Raw genomic sequence first — 24,209 nt, forward strand, 5'->3', positions numbered from 1 at the left:
GCATCCGTCCGTGCTCCCCCTGCTCCTGCATCCGTCTGTCCGTCCGTGCTCCCCCTGCTCCTGCATCCGTCCATCCTCCCCCGACTCCTGCATCCATCCGTCCGTCCCTCCTCAGCTTGCTTCTGGAGCCGTCCGTCCGTCCTCCTCCTGCTCCTGCATTCTGTCTGTCCGTGCTCCCCCTGCTCCTCCGTCTGTCTGTCCGTCCTGCTCCTCCATCCGTCCGTGTTCCTGTCCGCGGGGCTCCGGGCTGTCCCAGCCGCCCCTGCCCGCACCCTGCCCGCACTCCCGGCTCAAGGCCTCTCTCGGTTCCTTTCCYGGCAGCTCCGCGCCTCCCTGCTCGCTTTCCTGGGTGTGTTCGAGTGTGTGCCAGGTCCCTGAATGGAACTGGGACCTCTAGGATGAGCAGGGGAGGAATGTGAGGCTTAAACAGAGCCCAGGCTGGGGCTGCTGGCCTCAGAGCAGGGTGGCAGGGAGCCCCAGACGCTGTGGGGATAGGTGCAGAGCCAGCTGGTGGCATCTCAGCCATCAGCTGATGGTGACACAGAACATAACTCTGTGGTAGATTCCCTGGTTTCACTGGGCACTGTTTCAGGTGAGTTTAGAGGTCCAAGGCACCCCCAGYTCCGGATCAGGGGCCCCGTGCCTCGCTGCTGCTGTTTCTATCCTCAGTTGGGCTGCCCCGGGGCTGTGCCTGGTCCCTGGCTCACCCCTGCCCTCTGGCTCTGCACTCTSCTCCTTCACCTCCTCCTGGCTGCTGGGGCAGCCCAGCTCCTCTCCCTCAGAGGTCCACGCCGAGCCAGGAGCAGGCACAARGGAAGGCACCAACCCACAGCCTTTTCTCTGAACTCGCCTCTCAAGGCAATGGACAGTGTCACTGGGCTCCATGATTGTGGGAAGCCGATTGGAAAAAGCTAAAAGAGATCAGCTGCTGTGAAGGGAGATGTTCAGATTCCAGCTGAGGAGCCTTTGTAAGAGCTCAATGATCTCCTGMTGAGATGAAGAGTCCAAGAAGCAGCTGCTATAAGAGGAGATGTTCAGGTACCAGCTAGAGGCATTTGTGCAGGAGTCATGGAAGGTTTTAGTCTTCTTTTTGTGTTGTTCTTGTGATGTGGAGAGGTGCTGTGAGATATTAAAGCGCTGACTCTCGACACCTTCCCCCGGCATCCATCAGTGTGTGAGATCAGCACTGACACCAGACGGGCTCTGCTCACCTGGATGCAGGGACTGGGAGGTGGGTTAGGGTTTGTGCTTGTGTCTATGTGCACACAGGCTGAGCTCTCACTTTCCTAGAGGGATGTGACATGGCTGGGACATGCACTCAGGGTCTGGAGGGTRGGGTTTGGGGGTTTGCTTCACCTCCCAGGACAGGTGCTGCAGGATGCTGAGACCAGTAGCCAGGTGCTCCAAGCAAAGGAGCACAACTGTCCCCTGTCCAAGAGCAGGTCAGGAATGGGCAAGTGTTTTGGGGTGTCCTGTCAGGCAGGAAGGGTGGCCACTGAAAGGTATCACAGAATCTCAGAATGGTTTGGGTTGGAAGGGACCTTAGAGCTTATCCAGTGCCACCCCTGCCATGGACAGGGACACCTTCCACTGTCCCAGGTTGCTCCACACCCCAATGTCCAGCCTGGCCTTGGACACTTCCAGGGATCCAGGGGCAGCCACAGCTTCTCTAGGCAACCTGTACCAGGGCCTCCCCACCCTCAMAGGGAAGAATTCCTTCCCCATATCCATCTAACCCTGCCCTCTGGCAGTGGGAAGTCATTCCCCCTTGTCCTGTCCCTCCATCTCTTGTCCCTAGTCCCTCTCCAGCTCTCTCAGAGCCTCTTTGGGCACTGGAAGGGGCTCTGAGGTCTCCCTGCGCCTTTTCCAGGCTGAACACCCCCACCTCTCCCATCCTGGCCCCAGAGCAGAGGGGCTCCAGTTCTTGGAGCATTTTCCTGACCATCCTTTGCTCCCCTGTTGTTAACTCCTGTGCCAGTTTATGCAAGAGACCCAAAACTCGTCCTGTGTGTGACCCTTCCTGTGTCCATGGTCTTGGCAGTCTTCCAAGTGCTTGGTTCCCTCTTCCCTCTCACTCAAACTCTCCAGAAATTCCTCTGCCTGGCACACAGACACCCATTGAATGCATCTGCAGAATTCAGATCCCACAGGAAATGCAATGAAATGGTTCCTTCCTCTCCATTTAAAATGGAACAATAACACKGGGAGCAATGCTGCCAGTGTGGCATCCCCTGAGACAGCTCCTAATTCACTCCTTCTGCGGAGGAGACTTAAGCAAATAACCCCACCAGGAAGGACAGAGAGGCACTGCCTTTGCCCCAAGCACAGGAAAGGGGAGCTGTTCTTGCAGAGCTGAATTTCTGGTCCACAGCACATGAGCTGAGCTCCAGGCCTGCTCAGGGCTCTTTTTAGGATAGACTTGGTTCAGTGGTGTGTCCTGCTGTCCWGAGAATCTGAGCTGAAAGAGGAAAATTTTAATAGTTTTCCCTGGTGCCACTTTCGCCAGTRCTTCCTGAGACTAAACCTTGTTAAGTGTGTTGGTCCTTGTGGTTTTGGGTTTTTTTTTTAGTGAGTTTTCTGTAGCTTTCCAGGCTGTAAAAGTGTTTAGGCAAGAGGATCAAATATTTGGTAGGTCAGTGATGAGATCACAATTTATTGCTGTGAAGTTCACACCATGACAAAGGGCTGGGAGAAAGTTGTGGATTTAAATTTAAAGATTTAAAGCTGTTGTGATAGAGGAAGGAAGGAAGGGGCAGGTAGAAGGGGAGGGTGGCAGCTGGATATGTCTGGCTTGCTTCAGAAAGCTYGTGGTGGATTTTAGATTCCGCTCTCCCCCCGCCTCTTCCACCACTCCCCTGATTTCTGGGAACATTCCTCCAGGCTTTGATCTGCATTCCCAATACACTCCAAGTTGGAACGAACTCCTGGTTTACCACCTCATGGTTGCTGCCRCTCGGTTACCGCAGGCTCAGCCCTCCTGTCTCTTGGGCTTCTTGGTCACGCTACAAGCATGGCACGCCCGACGGCTGCGCTGGGCAAGATGGCTCATGCCAGGTGCTCAGGCAGCTCGGTGATGCTCTTATCRCTCCCATTAGGAGGCAGGAACTTTGCCCATTGGCAGGACAGGACAAACGTGTGGCTGTGTGTCCATACCCTGCTGAAATGTTCCCCTTGCCAGGCGTYTGTTGAGCGTGTCGGCCGCCCCTTTGATCTCCTGCTGCAGTTGGTTTCTCAAGCACTCACGCTCTCAGGGCAGAGTGCCCAGATGCTCCACGCTTCTGCCCAAACAGTGTCACCACGCCAAGCCTGGGCCTTCCTCTGGGCACACAGGGGACCACGGGCCCCATGTCGTGCCTGGCTTTGTTCTYGTGCTGGTGCAAAGCAGGAATGAAGCCAATTAAGCCAACAAGTGTAAACAAGGTACRTTTGAGAAAAGGGCCAGGCCTGGACTCTTCCTTCTCATGCAGGAATCTGCAGCTGGTCCTGGTCTGGTATCTCCTGAAGATGCCTCTCATGTGGTCTTTGCTGTCTCACTCCATCCCTGAGGAGCAGACTGTGCCTGTTTCCAGCTCTGCTCGCTGTGCCCCCCTTGGATGCCTGTTCCAACTCGATAGATTGATCGCATTTGTTCTTTTGTTTATGGTCCTCAAGCCAGCTTTCAACCCACACGAATGTTCATATGCAAGCCAGTTTGTATTCATTTGCCAAGTAGGATTAGTAAGACACAGCTCCTTAATGAACAGGACACTTCATCTCTTTATATTATAAACGCCAAAGGTTTTCAGTTTGTTCCCCCGAAACCTTCAGAGCAGTTTTGACTTTTGACTCTACTTTTGGTGTCCCACTTGGGGTACCCCAGAACAGAGTCAGTCATATGGGAAGCAGTGTTCAGGAAAATTGGGGCCAGCTATCCCAACCAGCAAGAATTTTTCAGCTACTGGGCACTCTCCCTAGTCTAAATGGAGTAGAAATAGAATGGAAACCTCTGAATTTTCGAAACATTTGGAGTGTGATTTGGGCAGGTGCAATAACTTGGCCTTGTTGGTCAATGTTTATGAGGGACAACCCCTCAGAAGCCCTTCTGTCCTGTCCTCACCTGTACCTCAGGCAGGGCTGAGGACAGTCCCCATGCCACACACAGGGCTGACTGTTGGAAGGATTCATGTGAGAAATKATCCTTTAACCCTTTCTGTGCTTTTGCTCACCCACTGAATAGATGGGCAGCACCATCCTCTGCCGAGGACTGGTGCCAGACAGGGAGACAGAAAATTCTGGATGAACCAGAGCAGTGTCCTTGTTGTCAACAAATGTTTCCCTGGTGCCTTCTCGGACAGGAGCTGTGCAGAACCGTGGGGGAACCACAGAGCCCAAGAATTCTGAGATGAAACCCTTCAGCTACAGCCACCTGGACACGGAGGGCTGTGCCAGGCAAGGTGACCACCTAGGGAACAGCAATCCCAAATCTCAGCATGGCAAAGCAAGGTCATGGCCCCACAACAGTTTATGTCACCGTAACACACCTGCCCAAGCCTGCTGTGCCATGGAAACCCCCAAAGCTGTTGTCTGAGGAGTACCCTGCTGCAGACATGGCACTGCACTGCTCTGGGAATGGCATCTCACCATGGTGCCAGCACTCGTGTGCAGAAATACCAGCAGCCCTTCCATGGAACAGCTGTCGCTCCCAAAGGAGTCGTACCCTACAGCCAGCATCGCTGCAGAGAGACACTGCCTTGGTTTGGGACACCTGGATTTGGGACACCTGGGTTTGGGACACCTGGGTTTGGGATGAGTGGATTTGGGATACCTGGTTTTGGGACACCTGGGTTTGGGATACTTGTACTGTCCCTCACTGCTCACGGGGGTTTCTGCTCTTGGCATGTCCCAGCACAGGCAGTTGTGCCATSGGGATGAAGACAAAGGATTTGCTCTCGTGTGCTACGTGTCACCCTGTGCTGGCCAACCCCCCCAGAGGTGGCTGTCCCAGCTGCCTGGAGCTGTTCTGGGGGCTGGGGGTGCTCTAAGAGCAGCTGGGGGTACGCAGAAACAGCGCTGGTGCTCCCAAAGCCATGATGGCTCTGCTGGTCCCTGGACTGGCATGGGAAGAAGGGAGAGCAGGGGGGTCCCTCACAGGTGCAAGGGTGGGAAGAGGGTTCCTGCATTCAGATTCCCAGCATTCCTAATATAAAATATCTGCATTTTATTTCCTTTCGCTGTTCTGCCGTTTGTCGGTCCCGCAGCTCGGCAGGGACGGCCCGGCGGGTGCGGAGCGCGGTGCTGAGCCCGCTCCCCGTGACGGTGAGTCCCGCTGCCCTCGGGGCCCCAGCAGAGGCAGGTGAAAGAGCCAGTGGCTGGGAAGGGGTCTGATCTTGCCGCTGTGCCCCGAGGCAAGAGGTGAATGGCAATGAACACCTGCCTTTGGCTGCAGTTTCTGCTCTTGGCACCGAGCGCCCGAGCTCGGATTCAAAGCGCGGTAACAAAGCCCTCGCCGRCGAACACATTTCAACATGTTATTATTCCCAGGCTGGCTTTCAAGATCTCTTTCTATTCCTTCTGTACTGATTGCTCTTGTTTCTCTTGGCTCCCAGCTCTGGCTTTTCAGGCTTCATTAACTGGAATTTATTAGCAACTTTAAACAATCTTCCTGCTGCCAAAAAGTGAGAAAGAAAAGAAGAAGGGGGGAAAAAGAAAAGAAACAAAGAGGAGACACACTAAACTCTGGGCTGCTCCCTGCCTGTGTGAGGCCCAGCTCTGAGCACCTCTATCCCTGCAGGTTTTCTTTGCAGGGAGAGCCTGGTGAGTTCCTGGGCTGGGCTGTGCCTGCTCATGCAGCCTCTGCTGTCTCGRGCTGGAGAGGACAGAGGGGCACAGGCTGGGCATGGCCACCAAGGACCCCTCTCCCATCGCCCCTTCAAGGGCAGCTGAGTCTGGAGAATCTGGGCATCCCCTGGGCATGAGAACCAACTGCACTCACAGCACCTTCCTGAGAAGCTCACAGTGACAACAAACAGCTCACAGTGACAACAAACAGCTCACAGTGACAACAAACAGCTCACAGGACACTGCTGGGGATCCGCTCATTGCTGGGCAGAGGAGGAAAAATAACTTTACTCAGAGCACACAGGGAGTGAGCTGGAGCAGCCCCTGTGCCCCCATCTGTGCCCTGACCACAGCACCCCCCGATCCCTTGAGAGACACATTTGCTGTGCAGAGGGGAGATGGGCCAGTGCAGAAATGCCCCGTGGGACACCTGGCTGGGTATCCTGGGTGGTTTGGGGGATGTCTTTGCTGTCCCCAGGACCCTCACATGCCTCCCTCGGTGTGGTGTGTGCTCAGGGCTCGAGTGGAGCCAGCACCTGGATTTGCAGTGCTCCAAGCAGTGACACCAGGCACAGTGACACCAGGCACATCTGTCCTTGCTGTCCTTGGGACACGTGTGCTTCACCCACTCACCTTTCCAGCCCTCTTCCCCCTTCCCATTACTCCTTTTCCTTTTGCTCACTCGCTGAATGGATGAGCAGCACCAGCCTCTTCCAGGGACTGGTGCCAGCCAGGGGACAGAAAGTCCTGGATGAACCAGGGCAGTGTCCTTGTTGTCAACAGACAACATGCACAGGCTCAGCCAYGAGTCCAGGTGATCTGTGAAACGTCACTTCCATGAGGAGCTTCCCCTGAAGCTGAACTTCCCCCAAGAGGATGCTAAAACAGAGGAGCAGACAGAGGAGGGATTGTGAAAGGTGTGGAACACCAGCTCTCCTCCACGGGACCCTGAGCTACTGGGRCTGAATCTGACGAGACAGGAGAGAGAATCAGAACATCACAGAATGCTAAGGGGTTAGAATGGACCTCAAAGATCATCCAGTCCCAACCATCAGACATCTCCCACAGCTATGGGAAGGAGCAGGAGGAGAGCAGGAGCAGAGGAACCTGGGCTTTCTCTGCCTGTTGAAGAAGATAAGGGTTATAGATCAAGGGTGTCAGGAATTCCTGGGGTGTTCCTGAGCATTAGATCACAKTTAAAGCATCCCTAAAATCTAAGAGTTTTCATAGGATCTTGAAAAGGAGATTTGAAAGACTGGGTTGAATTTRGCAAATTTATTGCTGAGGAACCTCTGATTTTTTTCATAAGCTTCAAGCACCATTTTTTTTAGTCTTGGCAATAAAGCATATACAGTTTGAAATACCATTTTCTTTTTGGGCTTTACCTGAAGTGAAAGAGTAAATGTTAAGGAGTAACCTTTCTCTCTCAGGTTAAAAGAAATTTTTGGGGTTACCCAAAGTCCCAGAACACCAGCTTTGGTTCACCTTGAACAGAATTTCATAAATTTTGTCTTCAGCTGCTCCAGGCTGGTTTATCAAGCATGTAATAGGGCATGTAATAAGGGTGCAGATATTAAACTATCAGAGAGCATCCAAAGGAGGGCAATAAAACTGGTGAAGGGCCTYGAGGAGCAGCTGAGGGCACTGGGACTGCTCAGCCCCAGGAGAGGAAGGTGACAGGCAGGCACTGCTCTCTTCCCTCTGTGACCAGTGACAGGGATTGACCTGGTGTTTTGTCAGGGGAGGGAATTGGTCATGGCCCCAAGCCTGACAGAGACCAAAAAACATTTGGACAATGAGCCTGGCACCAAGGTGTGACTCTTGGGGATGGGGCTATGCTGGGCTGGGAYTGGGACTYGATGRTCCTTGTGGGTCCCTTCCAGCTCAGRATATTCTGTGACTTTGTGATTCTGTGTAGGAGGCAGACTGGGGCTGAAACATCCCCCAAAATCCCCAGGGATGGGTTTGGGATACCTGAATTTGGGTTGCCTGGGTTTGGGACAGCTGGGTTTGGGATGAATGGGTTTGGGATACCTGGATTGGGGACACCTGGATTTGGGATACCTGGATTTGGGATACCTGGGTTTAGGACACCTGGATTTGGGATACCTGGATTGGGGACACCTGGATTTGGGATACCTGGATTTGGGATACCTGGGTTTAGGACACCTGGATTTGGGATGCCTGGATTTGGGATACTTGGATTTGGGATGCCTGGATTTGGGATGCCTGGACCGTCCCTCACTGCTCACGGGGGTTTCTGCTCTTGGTGTTTCCCAGCACAGGCAGTTGTGCCATGGGGATGAAGACAAAGGGTTTGCTCTCGTGTGCTACGTGTCACCCTGGCAGACCCTGGGAATGTGTCCCAGGCCGATGAAATCAGCAGGGATCTGAGCTGTGAAACCTGAACAAACTTCCCTGGAGGATGTTAAACAGGCAGGGTTTGTTTGCTCGGTTCCTATGCGTGCCCTGGCACAGAGGGTGATCCCAGCCTGAATGTCATGGTCCTGATGTAATGTTGTGGGATGAAAATTTGGTGAGGATATAAATGAAAAGAGCAGGGGAAATGCCMGGCAAGTTGCATTACTGGTCGATGACAGGCCTGTGAGTGCTGTACAAACTGTCCCTGTCTAGCTGTTGTTTAAAAAATCACTTTTAATTCCCTGTAATATATAAAATCCTTGCTTGATTTCACATAAATTACTTCATTTCCATAAACAGGATTACTATCTCACTGCTATCAAATTCAAGCAGGCACTTGATGCACTGATATATGATGCTGCAGTTTGCATTTCTTCCCCAAACTGTGATGTTACTCCTTTCCAAAGGAGGACTTGTGGCATTTAGAACCTCTAATAAAATGTTATCTAACAACTTCCAACTATTTTTTTTCACATTTTCCTCTTTAAATTTTCCCCCTTCGCCTGTTTCATTCATAATTATTTTTGGCTGTGGGAAGCTGGCGCTTTTGGAACCCATGAATATTTATTCACTGCCGGTTGAGACTGCTCTGTTTGTGCATGATGTAACCAGGACACGGCTGCTTGCAGCAAGACAACTGCTAATTGTACAAAGCAGAGGCTGCTCTGGGAGTGTGGAAAGCCTCACTGCCCACGGTGAAGGTGCAGGGTGTCCACACTTGGACATGGATGCTGAGAAAATGGAAAGAGAAAGGCTGCAAGATGGATGCAAAGTGGTGAAGAACCCACCTTCTGTGGGCAGCTCTGGCTCCAGAACCAAAACAGGATTAAAAGTTCCTCATTCTCAGGCTGTAAATGCCTGCTGGGGAGGAGGGCTTGGGTGACTGGGGTCCTTACAACTGTAATAATTTAAAATACACACAAATGGTGGTCAGCTGCACTACCATTTGTAGTAAAAAACCTACAGTAGAAAATCTCAGATTCATGCAATGATTAGGATTTGGAGGGACCTTAAAGATCATCTCATTCCACCCCTGACTTGGGCACGGACACCTTCCACTGTCCCAGGTTACTCCAAACCCTGTCCAGCCTGGCCTTGGACACTTCCAGGGATCCAGGGGCAGCCAAACTTCACTGGGCACCCTGTGCCAGGGCCTCCCCACCCTCACAGGGAGTGAGGGTGTTGTCTGTGATTCTGACATTTTGGAAAACACCGTTTTTGAAATGCCAGGGTTGTGCCTTGTGGCGGCGGCAAGATCTGATGCAGTGAAGTGAAAGTGTTTCATCCAGGCAGGTGAAGTTGCAGTAACTGTTACCACCCCAGTAAGTTTACAGCACACACCAAATGCAGCATTAATATTGGGATTTCACGCCATGCAATAACAGTGTTTTGGAGAAACTGTGTTTTCCAACCCAAGGTGTTGCGTTGAAAGTGCCAACAGCATGAGAATAACACCTGGAGGTATTTCTCATGGTCAAGTGGAGTGAGACCATGCAGGTGCAATTTACTCATGCAGAAATGGTCAACCTCAACATTCTGCCCCTTCGGCTCCCATTTTTGGGGCTCACAAAGGATTCCAGTGGTTTCTTGTGCTGTTGGGTAATTTTCACCCTGTCAGAAGTGGGGCCGCTCCTCCACTGACACATAGCCACATGGTGATGGCCAGCACTGGGATTGCTGCTGTGCCTGAGTGTGTCTGCTCTGACCTCAGGGCACACCGGTGAGTGGGGGGCACCTCAGCCTCTGGGGAAAAGTTTTTGGGCTTCATTTTTCCAGAGTGGTCTCCATCCAAGTTCCTGTGTCTCTGGSCTGCAGGAGGCTGTGAGGGGAGCCCTGTCTGCAGGAGGGTGAGTGAAGCTCTCTGCCGGCTCTGCTCCAGGGCACGGTGTTGATTTGTGCACAGGAGATGAGGTCCTTTTTCATGTTGGCTTTTGGTTCATGCCCCATCTCAGCTTGGAGGTGAGGACCTCAGTGAAACCCTTCATCTGGAGCAGCAATAACCCCAGTCCCAGCCTGCAACCTCCTTCTGATGCTTTAGGATTTTTAGCTTCTCTATTTTGATGTGTCTGTATTCTCGTACTTCTCCAGGGCACAGCACTGAGCTCCTGTTCTCCCATTTTTAGAAAAACAATTCCTCTCTGGGCCTGAAATCCAAGGGCACCTCACTGCCTCAGAGCTCCAAAATATGGAAACAACAGAGAATTAGGGGAGCAAGTTTTGGGGGATTGATATCATCACCAGAAGGTGTCATTGGAGAATTGGGGCCTGATACGTTAATGAGACAGAACTTATAAAAGGTGAAGATCTTGCCATCAATTTTGGGWGTGGCCTTATGAGGAGGCTTTGTCTGCCCTGAATGCACCATCAGGCCTGGATTAAATTTGTCTGCTTTTATTCTCTTAACTTTGSCCTCTGTTTCARGTGAGCCCTGTTTYAGGCATCACTTCCCTGCAGCTGCAGGGGCAGCACTGAGGCCGTGGTGCCCCAGGACCCCGGGCAGTGCCCCCCGAGCCCCCCGCCCGTGCCCCGTACTCACAGCTCCTCCAGGAACCGCAGGTGTCGGAGCGCGCGTGGCTGCAGCCAGCTGATGTTATTCATGCTCAGGTCTCTGCAAGGAAGCAAAGACAGAGGTTTCTGGTCAGCAAGGCAGTGTTTTGAACAAAATAATCTTGGGGCAGGCTCTGTGTGCCCTCTCTGCTGAGCAGTGTGATAAATACACATTATAGTGTTGGCATTTTGCAAATATTAAAATAGATGTTGTGTGTATGGTTTTAATTCTTACAGAAATAGCCTTGTTGTAAAGATATAGTTATACAACAATAACTAATGCCTTTATTTATATTACTAACTAAATTAAGATATAGTAGTGAAATAACTAATAGAGTTATTTTAGAAAGTTTATAGTTTTACTTACAATAACCGAACAGCCTACTTAATTAAACAACATCCAAAAAACGATGCAATGAAAACCCCTACTATTGATATGTCAACTATCAACAACTGCCATCCAAAAAAACACAGAATAAAGCCCAAACTAGAGACAATAACAAAACCAGACAAAACCACAGCTACGAAATACACATGCTCTAAAAAAGCGAGACCAAGGAAGAATCAGGCTAAACAGCTCCTAGAACATGCAAACTAGTTTAGAAAAATATTTGAATATACATAAGTGCCTATGAATAAACTGATACAATACGAAAAGTATTTCAGATGTCTCCGTCAATGGCAAGTGTGCTTTTTGGCTGAGAGTCAAACACCCAACGCTGTGTCTTTATTGTCTTTGTCCCCTATTGTCTTTTATTAAACTTTTACATTTTAACAAAAGAATGAACCTCGTTTTTCACAGCGGGAAAGCAAGAAGCCCCTGCAAAGAGCATTTCAACTTTCACACCTCATCACAACCCAGCTCTGCCCGCACAGGGTGCAAAGGAGTAGCCAGGGAGAGCTGGCTCCTTCAGGGTGGTCTGCCTGAGCTGCTCCACGTTATGGAGCAACTTGGGACATTTCCCAGCAGCACGAGCAGTGCTGCTGTCCCACAGGTTTTGGAGAGTGGACAGGAAGCCCTGTGACACCAGAACAGGACAATGTGYCCTTGGGCACAAGAGCATCTCTGTCACCACGGTCATATCAGCCCCCACATGGAGCTTTCCCAGTGGGTGACACACAGAGGAGACAGCAACCCATGGGAAAAGGGGAATATTCCATGGGAGAAGGGGAATATCCCATGGGAAAAGGGGAATATCCCATGGGAGAAGGGAAATATCCCATGGGAGAAGAGGAATATCCCATGGGAGAAAGGGAATATCTCATGGGAGAAGAGGAATATCCCATGGGAGAAAGGGAATATCCCATGGGAGAAGAGGAATATCCCATGGGAAAAGGGGAATATCCCATGGGAGAAGGGGCACATCCCATTGGACTGGCTTTCTCTACACTGCACAAACTGCAGAACAGGAATGAGGGGCCAAGGTTGGCTCTGTGGGTGACAAACTGAGGTTCAGGAGGTGGAAGGAGCCYGGCAGATTGTGCCATCTCCAGCTAAAGGCTCATCTGCTGGCTCAGGGTGCAGCAGACCCTGCAGGAGGAGGCTGTGCTGGTACTCAGAGGGTGCCTGRTGCTGCTGAGTTTTAAGGCCTTTGCATGTTTCAGAGTCACTGTGAGCAGCCTGTGCAGACCTCTCCTCATCTGAGTGTGTGAGAGCAGCTCTGTCCTGAGTGGTTTGACACACGAGCTGGTATTTGGGAAAAACACGGATATTTCTGGGCTCCAAGGCTGYTCTTGAGGTCGGATATCTGAGAGGTGCGACCCTTTCCTCAGGAGCAGCTGCACATGAGGAAAACCACGCTGCTCACCTCACCCCAGGCTGTGTCCAGGYGAGCAGGGGAGCACTGACCTCTAAAACTAAGAGGGCAGATGAGGCTGGTGCTGAAGCTGAATCCCTTGGCACATTTCAGAGTCACTGAGGGCTCTCCTCATCCGAGTGAAAGGAATGAGAAGGGAGTGTCTTTACAAACAAACTGTGACTCTGGGGGTGAGGTAAGACCCATTTGGGAGACAGAAGGGAACAAYTGGAAGTATTTCCATTGGAATKYCTCTGATTGACTGACCCCAGACTGTGTTAATGAACTACARGAGCACAGACGCAGAGATGTACATTAAAGGGGGGATGYACATTAGAAGGGGGGGTGCAYTGGGCATTTGGGGAGCCTGTACCTCTCCAGTCCCTCAGCCAATGGGGAAAGAGAGAGGGAACCGTGGYTGGGAAATTGGGATAAAAGAGGCTGCRTCCTTTATCAATTTGAGAGACCCCATGGGAACTACCCATGARCTCTYCYTTRTTCATGAATAAAGKTACAGGACTCCTCTGTCTCCTTTTTGGACATAAACCTCTGGTGTTTGTGGATTAATTTTCCTCACATGAGGGTATGAGAGCAGCTCTGTCCCCAGTGATTCCATACACAGGTTGGTATTTGGGGGAAAGTGGGTGTGGTTAAAAGCAAAGGGAATTGATGGGGGCATATCCCTTGCTTGGGGATATTGCCCAAGAGTCCTGAGCTTCTGGGGAGCCCTGTGTGAGGCAGGAGGGGCTGTTCTCTGTCCCTGTGCATGGACAGGGMACGGCTCAGCTCTTGGGAGCTCAGAGGCTGATGGGAGCAACGGGAAAACGAGAAAAAACACCAACAAAATAACGGCAATTTACTTTACACTTTCCTTGTGTAAATCTGACAGGTTTTGTGAGCCTAAGGAAGGACGTTCCCTGTCCTCCCAGTGTCACTGGGAATGTCCTGGCACTGGACTAAGGTGTGGAGGAAGGGGCTTGTGCCAAGGACAAGGACTGAAACATGAAAAGTCTCTCAGGAGAACCCAGCAATACAAGAGGGAGCTCTCTGGGCTGCTCCATCTGCTCAGGACACCTGAGACCCCACAGGTCACAAATTCAAATCACCTGGAGCGTCTCAGCTGTCTTTGGGCTCTGGATAGGAAATTGCTTCACTGAAAAATGAGTTTTTTGCAATATTTACTGAAATGCCTTCATATTCCTCTGTGAAAAAAATTTAAAAATGCCTGAGTTTTGCTGGTGAAGAGCAGAACACCTGGGGGGTGTGGGCTTTTGCATTTTGTGCCATTTTCCACAAAAAGCCCAAATCACCGTGTTCTGACCAGCTCTGTTTGGCACTGGTGGAGGCAGGTGACACATCAGGAAGGCTGGAAGATGCCTTTGCATATTCTCTGCAGAGGTGTCCTGAGACAAAACCTCACATTTTCACAATCCCTTTTGAAAACACTCCTGGCAAAGTTTATATTTTTTTTATTTATAGCTTTCTCTTTTCCAAAGAAGCTGTAGAAAACTCACCAAAAAACTTATGAGAATTCAAAATTCTGTTTTCAGAATGATTGCAAAAATAAAATTATTGCCTGGACTATTCTGTGTGCAGCATTGCATTCTATACTTTGGTGATCCTGGGATACAAGGGTTAAAATATTATTTTGTGCTGCTTCTATTTTTATTTTTAAACCCCCAAGGGCAGTTGCTACTTAGCACCCATTAAAACATCTTTTTTCCCTACATCAAAGTGTCTCCTGTTTGTGTTGTAATGAATCCGTCTGATGTTGTGACATGTTGTGGAACAATGTGAAAATAACGAAAAATAATGTAAACCGAAAGACTGTGAAAGAAAGCACAGGTCTGAAGCACCCAAGATCTCCTTGAAATTGTCAGGTCTACCCCTGAAATTGYCTTCTGCTGGCCGAGTAGGGGATAYTCCTTGCCTGCTGCAGGAGAYGCTTTCCAAGCCTCATTGAAGCGCCTTTTGTGTGTCCAGGTGAGATGGGGACAGTCCCTGTGTCACAGCCTGGCTGGGTGGTGGCTGCAGGGATGTGCAGCCCCAGCCCCAGCCAGCAGCAAGGCAGCAGGGGGCTGAGGATATGGGAGCTCAAATGTCATTTAGAGTCACRGAATCACAGAATGRTTGTGTTGGAAGGGACCTYASAGCTCGTCCCATTCCACCCCTGCTGTGGGCAGGGACACCTCCCACTGTCAAAGGGTGCTCCAAGCCCTGTCCAGCCTGGACTTGGACACTTTTTCCTCCTGCCTTGATCACAAAATGCACAACGTTTCTGAAGAAATCTTCTGAAAGGCAGATGAGAGGCRCCATTGTCCCATCACTGTGTCCCCTCACAGCTCCCCCCAGCACAGGGCTTTTCTTTAAACACCCCCTCCYCTCCCTTCCTGCAGCCCTGGGGCTCCTGGGCACATCTGAGACACGGGGCTGTCCTCCACCATSTCTTTGAGCAGGGAAGAAAAACCCATTTTTTCTTCAGRTTTCCAAGGTTGTTACATTTTGARTAATTCTCTTTAAAACCYACCAATGTTTTGGCTGTTGGAGCACTCTGGTGGTTTGCAATCCTGCAGGACKTGAGTGCAATACACCTGCACCGACAGCCCTGAAAAGGGGACCCCAAAAAATTGCAAATCTTGGCCTTGGTCTGCCAGTTAATGAACAGCAAGGAAAAGATCCCCTGGACTCAACTTTGCCATTTATTCTCCAGTGTGACCTGCAGGGACYCCCAGAGCAGGGGACATCACACCCAGCTTGGCATGGGCGAGCTTCTGGACTGGCTGGGGTGTGAGGACAGCATGGAGTGTGCCAGGATAAATGGTGTGAAGGAAGAACAAACTCCTCCAAGGGCTGGGAATAAACTTCCCAAGCACAGCTCTGGACCCGGTGATTTTTCTAGCCACAAAAGTACGAGATGTTTCTCCACAGGCTGTCCATGCTTGTGTGAAAGCTGAGGCGCAGGATTCTTTGCCTGAAGTGTTGTGGGAGTAAATATTTGACTTATTACTCATTTAAAGATGTTGTTGACTTGTTGCTGTGTTTTCCCAAGCTCGTGCTTTTCCTCTTAGTAAGGTTTCTTATGTTATGTACATCCCCTGCACATGCAAGGGTGGAAATGCTTCCTGTCAGAGCAATCAGAGGAGCTGTTTATCCCTGCAAGTGTTTGGGGGTGGTTACTTCAGTCAGCCAYGTTTAGTTAATTTAAAAGGAACCTGTGGCGTTTGAACCTTGGTGGATTATTTTTTTTTTTTCCTGCAGCATCCAGCAGGATGGAGTAAATGGGTTTGGGACTCCTGTGACCTTTGTCAGCTGTGTCAGTGACTGTCACTTTCCCACCTAGGGSTCTCCTTGGAGTGACCAGCGTCCAGGGAGGCCACACAAGTGCCGAGTCACTCAGATCTATGCGTGGCTGCTGTCATTTGCACTGAAGAAACCATTGCAGAGGTGAGGTCTGCAGCACAGCAGGCTCTACAAAAGCATGTGATTCAAATCCCGAAGTCCCTTAAACTCTCAAAGAAATTAGGAAGGTAGGAGAAGAAACGGGGTGCTGCAGCAATGCAGGACYTGCAGAGGAACTGTCCAGATTCTTGCCTTTGAGCTCATGGCACCCCACAGCAGTGGTGCCTGGGAACAAGCCACTCTCTCCTGTCCCTAAGCTCTGGGACAAGCCACCCCTCTCATGTTCCCAAGCTCTGTGACAAGCCACCCTCTCCTGTCCCAAGCTCTGGGACAAGCCACCCTCTCCTGTCCTTAAGCTCTGGGACAAGCCACCCTCTCCGGTCCCAGAGCTCTGGGACAAGCCACCCCTCTCCTGTCCCCAAGCTCTGGGACAAGCCACCCCTCTCCTGTCCCAGAGCTCCCCTGCACCTCCTTCCCTGGTGACTGCCCTGTCCATCCTCTCTACAAGATATCAAATAAAAACAGGAATTCTTCTGCTGTCCAATCATCCTTCATGGCTCTGCTCTGAAATGCTGCCAGCAGAGTGAACTTCTCTGCTACTCCCAAAACTGAAACTCTGCTCTGGTATCACCCTGTTTACCCAGGAAGCAAAGGTCCTTTAACGCCTCTTGCATTAGGTGTTGAAAACACCTCTGCTTTCAAATGGCACTGCACCAAAGCCATCGTGGCTATAATTAGTGTGATTTAACTTTCCCCCCTTCCCCAACTAATTCTAAACATTTATCGTAAGCATTTCCAACTTGTACCTGCAGGAAAACTGAGACACAGTTCATGGAAACTGAGCTCATGTGATTCAGCCTCAGACCTTACAACTCCTCTGGCCCTCGAGGGGTTCCTTAAATTATTTGCTTTGATGTCACCTTCTTTCATGAACACCCTTTGATTGTTCACTGATTAGCTGATCTTCCTCACCAAAAAATGAGGTGACACACACACGCTGCTCTGGGTTCCTGCTGGGCCTGCCTGCYGTGCTCTCCATCTGTGCTGGGAGATGGTGACCACAGGGTTTTAGCTCAGGGATGGTGGGAGCTTTAAAGATCAAAGGGGTTCATCTCTGGCATCAGGCAGGCTGTGGTGGTGTGCTCTGAGCCACAGAGCCGTGGATGTCACTGTGGGCAGGGCACAGCCCCTAATGCATTAGGATTTTTAGCTTCTATATTTTTCATGTATCTGTATTCTTATACTTCTCAGTGTACAGCACTGAGCTCCTGCTCTCCCATTTTTAGACAAAACAATTCCTCTCTGGGCCTAAAATCCAAGGACACCTCACTGCCTCAGAGCCCCAAAATATGGAAACAACAGAGAATTGGTGGGAGCAAGCTTGGGGGGGATTGACATCATCACCTGAAGGTGTCATCATTGGAGAATTGGGCCCAATGTGTTCATGAGACAGAACTGATAAAAGGGGAATATCTTGTGTCTTGGGGTCCATTTTGGGTGTAGCCTCAGGAGGAGGCTTTGTCTTCCCTGAATTGTACCTGCAGACCTGGATTAAATTTGTCTGCTTTTATTCTCTTAACTTTGTCTGGCCTTCGTTTCAGGTGAGCTCTGTTTCAGGCATCACTCCAGCAGCCTGGGAAGGGCACCTCCTGTGTTTTTTGGCTGTGCCTGCTCTGGGCTGAAAGGGCAGGGTTTGTGCTGCTGTAGGGGCTGCATGAAGGACATTCTGCAGTTCCTGCCACAGGATGTTCCTCCAGGGACAGCAGGATTGATGCCTCACWCACAAATTCGAGGCTTCTCAAAGCTGCCCACAAACCTGGGGAGAGAAGAGCCCTGCCCATTACCCCCAAAGCTCCTGATGAGCCTTCCCAAGCACAAAGAGTTTCCCCAGAGAATTAATGCAACAGAAATTAATGCAAACAGAAGACAACAGACCCAAAGCACAGGGAGTGGAGTAACACAACAGGACCATGKCTGCTCCTGGTCCTGAAAGGTGAAACTGCAGGGGAAGGGCCAAGCAGAGAGACCTTAGAGCCAGATGTGCATTGGGCTCTAGGAAATTGCCAAAACTGGCAGAGAAATGCACTCCTGGGAGGCAAAACAGGACCCATGTCCTACAGAAGGAGCAGCTGCTACCTGTGGCTGGGAGAAGACATTCCCCAACCACCTCTGTCTGCTCCAAAGGGGCAGAAGGTCTGGTCCTGAGCTTCAGTCCCATGAGGTGCTCCCCGTGGGTCCCCCTGTGGCTCAGCAGAAGGAGAATTCTGTGTCCTCCTGCTGTCACAGCTGCCTTCAAGAATTGTTTTTCTGCAAGGTTTCTGCAAGCTCAGGTTGCTGTTCCCGGACCTTCACRGAGCCCACAGTGGGGTTCTCCATGAGTTTCTGGCTTTCCTGGTGCTTCAGTGAAATCCATGTGGCTACAACTGGAAATKATGATGGCCCAGTCACTGGATAGGGTTTGCAGGATTTTGGGACCTCTTGCTCCCTGTTTGTATGGAGGCAAAGTGGCCCCAAAGGACACATCTGACTGACATCCTGGTCTGAGCCTGCAGGAAGCCTCCAGGAGGATCCCATGGGGATGGTGACTGTCTTCTCAAGTCCTAAATTGCTCCACTATGTTCATGCTTTTCAAGTTGTTTGGGATATTAATGTGCYCTTTTCCCAACACAGGCTCAACACAGCTTCTCTCACTTTTGGTGCTGAACACATGGCTTCCTGGACATTACAAAACACCTTCCTTACACTCAGGCAGGTGAGCAGAAATTTTTAWGATTGTGGGGAGAAACCAATGACCTGGTATCCTTTTGATAGATTAATTGCACAATTACAGTGTTAAGGCCTCCCAGTCCAGCAGTCTGATTTCCAGGGGAACTGACCAAACCAGACCAAAATTCCCATCCTTATCCTGAGAAGGCCCAGCACTAGGCCTGCTCTTTGAAGGCATGAAAAACCCTGAAATCGGTGGGCAACTGTCTCTGCCTCTCTCCTGGCCACTCTTGTTAGGATCCAGTAAAAACACACAGTTACASCACCAGAAAAGAAGCCCAAAGGCAATACGTGACTGTTTCAGAAATACTTCAGATTGTACTAGAGTGATTCATAAAGGTTCTTACTATCTCTYTTCCTCTTCATCTTGAAATCTCCAAGGTCACCACAAAATGCCTGAGCTGCCTGGGGCAAATCTGGGGCTGAGGATAGGATGGTACCTGGAGCCATAGAACCAGCTGAAACTCTTCCTAAAAGCCTGCAGGTTGAAAATTGTGCTAGAGGCAATCTCCATAAAGAGAAGGACAAAGGGAAGATGAAGAGATCAAAGCAGAAAGAGCTCATTTGCATCACAGCATATCTGGAGGCACCAGCGGTGCTCCAATCCCAGATTGCTGCAGTGGGCAAGAGCAGAACGTGTTTCTACTCCCACCTCTCCACGTTTGAAAATAGATCAGTCATCTTGGATCATCCCCCACGTGTAGGCCCTGTCCCAGATCTCCACAATGCTTCAGTGATAAAGTCTCAGCCCAGGGCAGTTTGCCAGGGTGGGATTAAGCCCATTCCTGTACCAGAAAGTGTTTGGATGTTGTGTCTGGGCAGTCAGAGCAGTGGCCAGCACAGCCCTGATGCCACTCTGGCTGCTGCTCCTGCATCTCCCCCTGTACCTGCCCTGGCTCTGCACTGTGTCAGGAACCCTCCAGCATGGGGGCAATGATGCCTTCCTGCCCCTGGCTGATGTGAAACCAGAAGAAATCACTTCAGAAAGGTGAGGTCAGGGCTGTCAGTGGATCCCATCCCACCCCAGGGCTCCCAGGGGACAGACAGTGGGGACAGGAAGGTGTGGCGGTGCAAGCCCAGGGCAGGGAGAAGGGCAGGGCACTTGGCAGAGCAGGCTGCAGCTACAGCCACTGTGCTGTGGGGCAGAAATGAAGATCAGACCATGAGGGTGCTTTTTCTAAAACTGTGGATTTTGCTGAGTGTGTCACAGAATCACAGAATCATAAAATATCCTGAGCTGGAAGGGACACACAAAGGTTGAGTCAGCTCCTGGCCCTGCACAAGGCAACCCCAACCATGCCACCCTGTGTCTGAGAGCATTGTCCCAGCACTCCCTGAGCTCACAGGGATTTTCCTGCTGGGCTCTGTGTGCTGCAGCAGCCCTGGCTCCCGAGGAGTGCTGCAATCACAGGGGAAGGCACTGAACTGTGGGGAGGCAGGGAGCAGGTGCCTTGTGTGGCTGGGGATGGCTCTGAGTGGCACCACAGGCACTGCCAGCTCCTGTCCTGCAGGTGCATGAGTGCCCTGGTGCTTTCCATGCCCATGCACAGAGCTGGCATGGGGAATCTCACACATCAGACTGAGGGGGAGGCTGACAGAGCCCCCTGCCCTCCCTCTGTCACCTTCCAGATGAGCAGCCTGGCTTCAAGGTGGATGTTGGGCAAGGTTCACAATTTTTCTTTTCTGTTCCCAWCCTGCAAGTTCATGTTTCTGGTGATTCCCATGACATGGAAATCTTCATCTTAAGGTCATTCTCCCTTGCTCTATCAGCACGTTTCCTTGTGAAAAGTCCATCTACAGCCTTGTAAACCCATTTTAGGCACTGGAAGGGACTCTCAGGTCTCCCTGGAGCTTTCTCTTCTCCAGATGAACAGCCCAGAGAAGTCCAGAAAGAATTGGTTTGGGTTCAATCAAAATAATAAAAATCAATATCAAAATAATAAAAATCATGTTGGTTGCCCCCCCGCCCCACCACCCAGTGCTGACATTAAAAGAAAAAAAAGATCCCACAAAAGACACTCTAAACCAAAAGTCATTTGAAAATAAAAATACTTTCTGTCCTGMAAATATCCAAGCAAGACTTTTCAGCCTCTTTATAAAATCTCCTTTTACATGTTAGCTTCACTTAACAGGATTCAGAGTTGGTAAGTGGATGAGCTGGGTCAACCTCAACATTTTTATCAGTGTGAACACATCAAATCTAAAAGAACCTCTAAACTAGAAAAAAAATATTTATATGATGCTGGTTTGATACAGTAGGAGGATGTGCTTTTAAAGTGCAAATTGCTGGTAAAGTATTTTATAGAGTCCCTCTATTCAGACACAAGACAAAGATGCAAGACAAATAAAGGGAGGATAAATCCATCTGTGACTATTTGGTTGATTGGTCAGTCCTACATCTGGCTCAAGGGTGCTTAAATCACTGATTACCAGGACCGGCCAGTGGGCCCAGACAGGCTGGGGGCAGCACAGAGGAAAAGATCATTGAAAAGATCAAAAGGTGTCTCCTTGCTGCTCCCAGAGGCTCTTGGAGCAAACACCAGAGAGCAAACACCAGAGAGCAAACACCAGAGAGCAACAGAGGCTGGCTGTGCTGGGTACCTCACATGGCCCAAGTGCTTTCTGACTGTGTCCCTGACTGGGACTGGCTTTGGGACCACCAGACCTCCTGTCCCATTCCCACAATGGTGAGAGTCTGGCTGTCCCTTCAGGAGCAGGCTGGGGTGAAGGTGGTGTGGTTTGCACACCCTGCCACAGASACTTCCAGCTGCAGATCGGAGCCATCGTCATCCATGTCCTTCCTTTGATTGCTGAGTCTGCACAGAGTGGATTTGGTCCCACGTATTCTGGAAAAGTATCAGCTGGATGTATGAGGAAAGGCAGTGTTTGAATTTGGGAGAAAAGTCCTCTGGATACTGAGTTCCACTTCTGTTTAGAGCTGAAAGCCCTGCTGGACTCTTTCTGTCGTGTCCACCATTAATTTGTGCAAAATGTCCTTGCACATCTGGCCCGAAGCAGCCGTCTCTGTCCTGCTTTCTCTGCCCACATACCCCTCTGCTGCCAACTCTGACTCTCCCAGGGCTGCCCAGGGATGCCTGCAGCTGATTTCCCGTGATATCCAGACCCCACAGAGCTGATGGCAGAGCCCATGGCTGGCATGCAGGAGCTCAAGAGCCTGGAATGGTGCAGGTGAACACACTGGGTTCTCTCACACTGAGAGGGTCTGGCAGCACACAGCTGCTCCTGTTGTCTCTCTGGATGACAGGAAAATAGAGAGCAAGGCTCTGACAGGCTCTGTGGTCAGAGAGTGTGGGTAAATGCTACAGGACTGGGGACAAAAGCTGCCTAGACAGGCAAGAATTGGGACAAGGGTGTACTGAGAGAGCACTGGGCTCGGCTGCCTCTCCCTTTGGAAGCCACATCTCTGGGGGGATTACATCAATCATGGATAGAACCACAGAGTCATGATAGAATCACAAAGTCATGATAGAATCACAGAGTTATGATAGAATCATAGAGTTTAGAATCACAGAGTTATGATAGAATCACTGAGTTATGATGCAATCACAGAGTCATGAAGGTCCTCCGAGACCATCAAGTCCAACCTGTGATCAAGTGCCACCATATCAGCTAAACCATGTGACAAAGCACCAAATCTCCACCACCCTGGGSAAWATCTGATCCCAAASCCCTGAGACCAGCAGGTAACACAGYTCAGGTGAAAACTGGAGGGCTGGAGTGGGTGCACTGCTGAACCTTAGAGCGGTTTGTGTCTGTCACTACTTGGAAYGAGCAGGAAAAATGTGGAAATATCTTACAAGGGACCAAATCTGATGTGTTTTTTAGTTGAAAATGTCTGAATGGCTGGTGGAAATGCTTTATGCTGACATCAAAACATTTCATTCACTAAAAGCCAAGCCATGACAATGCAATATTTAATGACAGGCAGCACCTGCACAAACTAACCTGAGGCTGAATGTGGAAAAATCAGAAGTAAAATGAAACCCCAATTGAAACAAAATCCTTTGCTTCAGACTCAAACATCCCCAACATGTTTTCATTCAAAAATTCTGCCACATCTGTGTTGCCTGGAAACTTTTGCATTTGATGAAGAGCAGTTTTTGCTCTAGGACACTCACTCAGAAAAAAGACTGATTTTCCTGGGCATTGTAGGAGGGTCCTTTTGCTGTTCATGAGAAAGTTGCCCCTGCAAGAAAGGCCCTTGTGCCAGTCTGAGGTAATTCTAAGGGTGGGCGAATGCTCCCAAGTTCCAGCAAGCCCCCTCCTCCACCTGGGYCYGGAACAAATTTCCCCAAAAGAAAGMAAAACTGTTTATCTAACAAAACAGAACAATATGCCCACAAGGGACCCGAAAAGGGACAAAGGAATTCCTAAAAACCTGTGSAAACAGCTGTTGGCTCTAGAGTCCTTTTCTCCTTGGGCAGGGCCTCCCCCTCGGGGGTCCCGAAGGGTCGRGTGGGGTCTCTCCYGTGGCTCCCTKGTGGATTCCYGCCCACTGTCCCWSGGRAATCTTCTGATTCTCGGATGAGAAAAAAAAATTGAATAAAAGTTCARAGAAGAAGAGGAAAAAAACAGAAGCAGTCCCAGGGAAAGAGCTTTCCTTGCTTCTGCTCTGTTTGCAGCCGCASCTGGAATTTGGGTGACATTCCCCGGCACTGTCCTTCAACGGGGAGGAATAAAACAAAACACAAASTCTGGCCAGAGCAGCCTCAGCTAAGGTACAGTTACAGAAGGGTTGATTTTATTTCACTGGGCATAAGCAGGCGATGGGAATASAGTCACCCTAGGACARCCCTGTGGGAACCCCAGTCTTGACACTGAGCTGTGTTCAGGCAYGGGAGATGTTCCCTGAGCAGCTGTTGACTGCCTCACCCTGATGCAAAGCTCAGAGTTTCTGTGTTTCACTGACTTTGAGGTGTCTGTGTCACCTCTGTGCCTGCCCCAGCTGGAAAACCTCCACGGGAGGATGGAGAGAGGTGGCTTGAGTGCCAGGGAGGGAGCAATGCACAAAGAGCTGCAGAGAAGCAGGGCCTGGATGTCCTCTCCTGGCATGGGTTCTCCTGGCCTTGCCAGATGTTGATTTTGGTGCTGCAGCTGTGCAGCAGTCCCTCAAAGAACAGGAATCTGGTTATTAGGGCATGGAGGGTTGTACCTGATCTGGCACTGATCCTCAGAAGCTMCTGGAAAAGCACAGGAGGTTTGCTGGCAAGAAATAATGAGGAAAACTGTGATGAGAAACCTCTGTCTTCTCGCCTGTGATTCCTCAGAGCAAGCTCTTCTCTCCAGTGATAACTGATTTCTCTTACTCAGAATGTGAAAAAAAAAATCTTAGGTCAGAGGAAAATGAGCAATTAACATGGCAGAGGTGAGCAGATGGCTTTAGGACAAATGCTCGGCCTCATGGAGAGGGAGAGCTCCCAGGGAACAGGGACACAAGGAGAG

General features: G+C 50.4%; 1 protein-coding gene across 1 annotated transcript in view; it reads right to left on the bottom strand.

Moving 5' to 3' along the window:
* The window catches only part of LOC130584722 (leucine-rich repeat-containing G-protein coupled receptor 6-like), a 133,841-nt gene that overhangs the window by 63,843 nt on the left and 45,789 nt on the right, over window positions 1-24,209 (bottom strand). The window contains exon 2 of the mRNA XM_057384871.1: window positions 10,775-10,846. Coding sequence (XP_057240854.1) covers window positions 10,775-10,846 — 72 coding nt within the window. The remainder of the gene's footprint in view (window positions 1-10,774; window positions 10,847-24,209) is intronic.

Source organism: Malurus melanocephalus, unplaced genomic scaffold, assembly GCF_030028575.1.
Source record: "Malurus melanocephalus ecotype Western Australia unplaced genomic scaffold, MMel_1.1 scaffold_752, whole genome shotgun sequence".
In the NCBI taxonomy this organism is placed as follows: Eukaryota; Metazoa; Chordata; class Aves; order Passeriformes; family Maluridae; genus Malurus; species Malurus melanocephalus.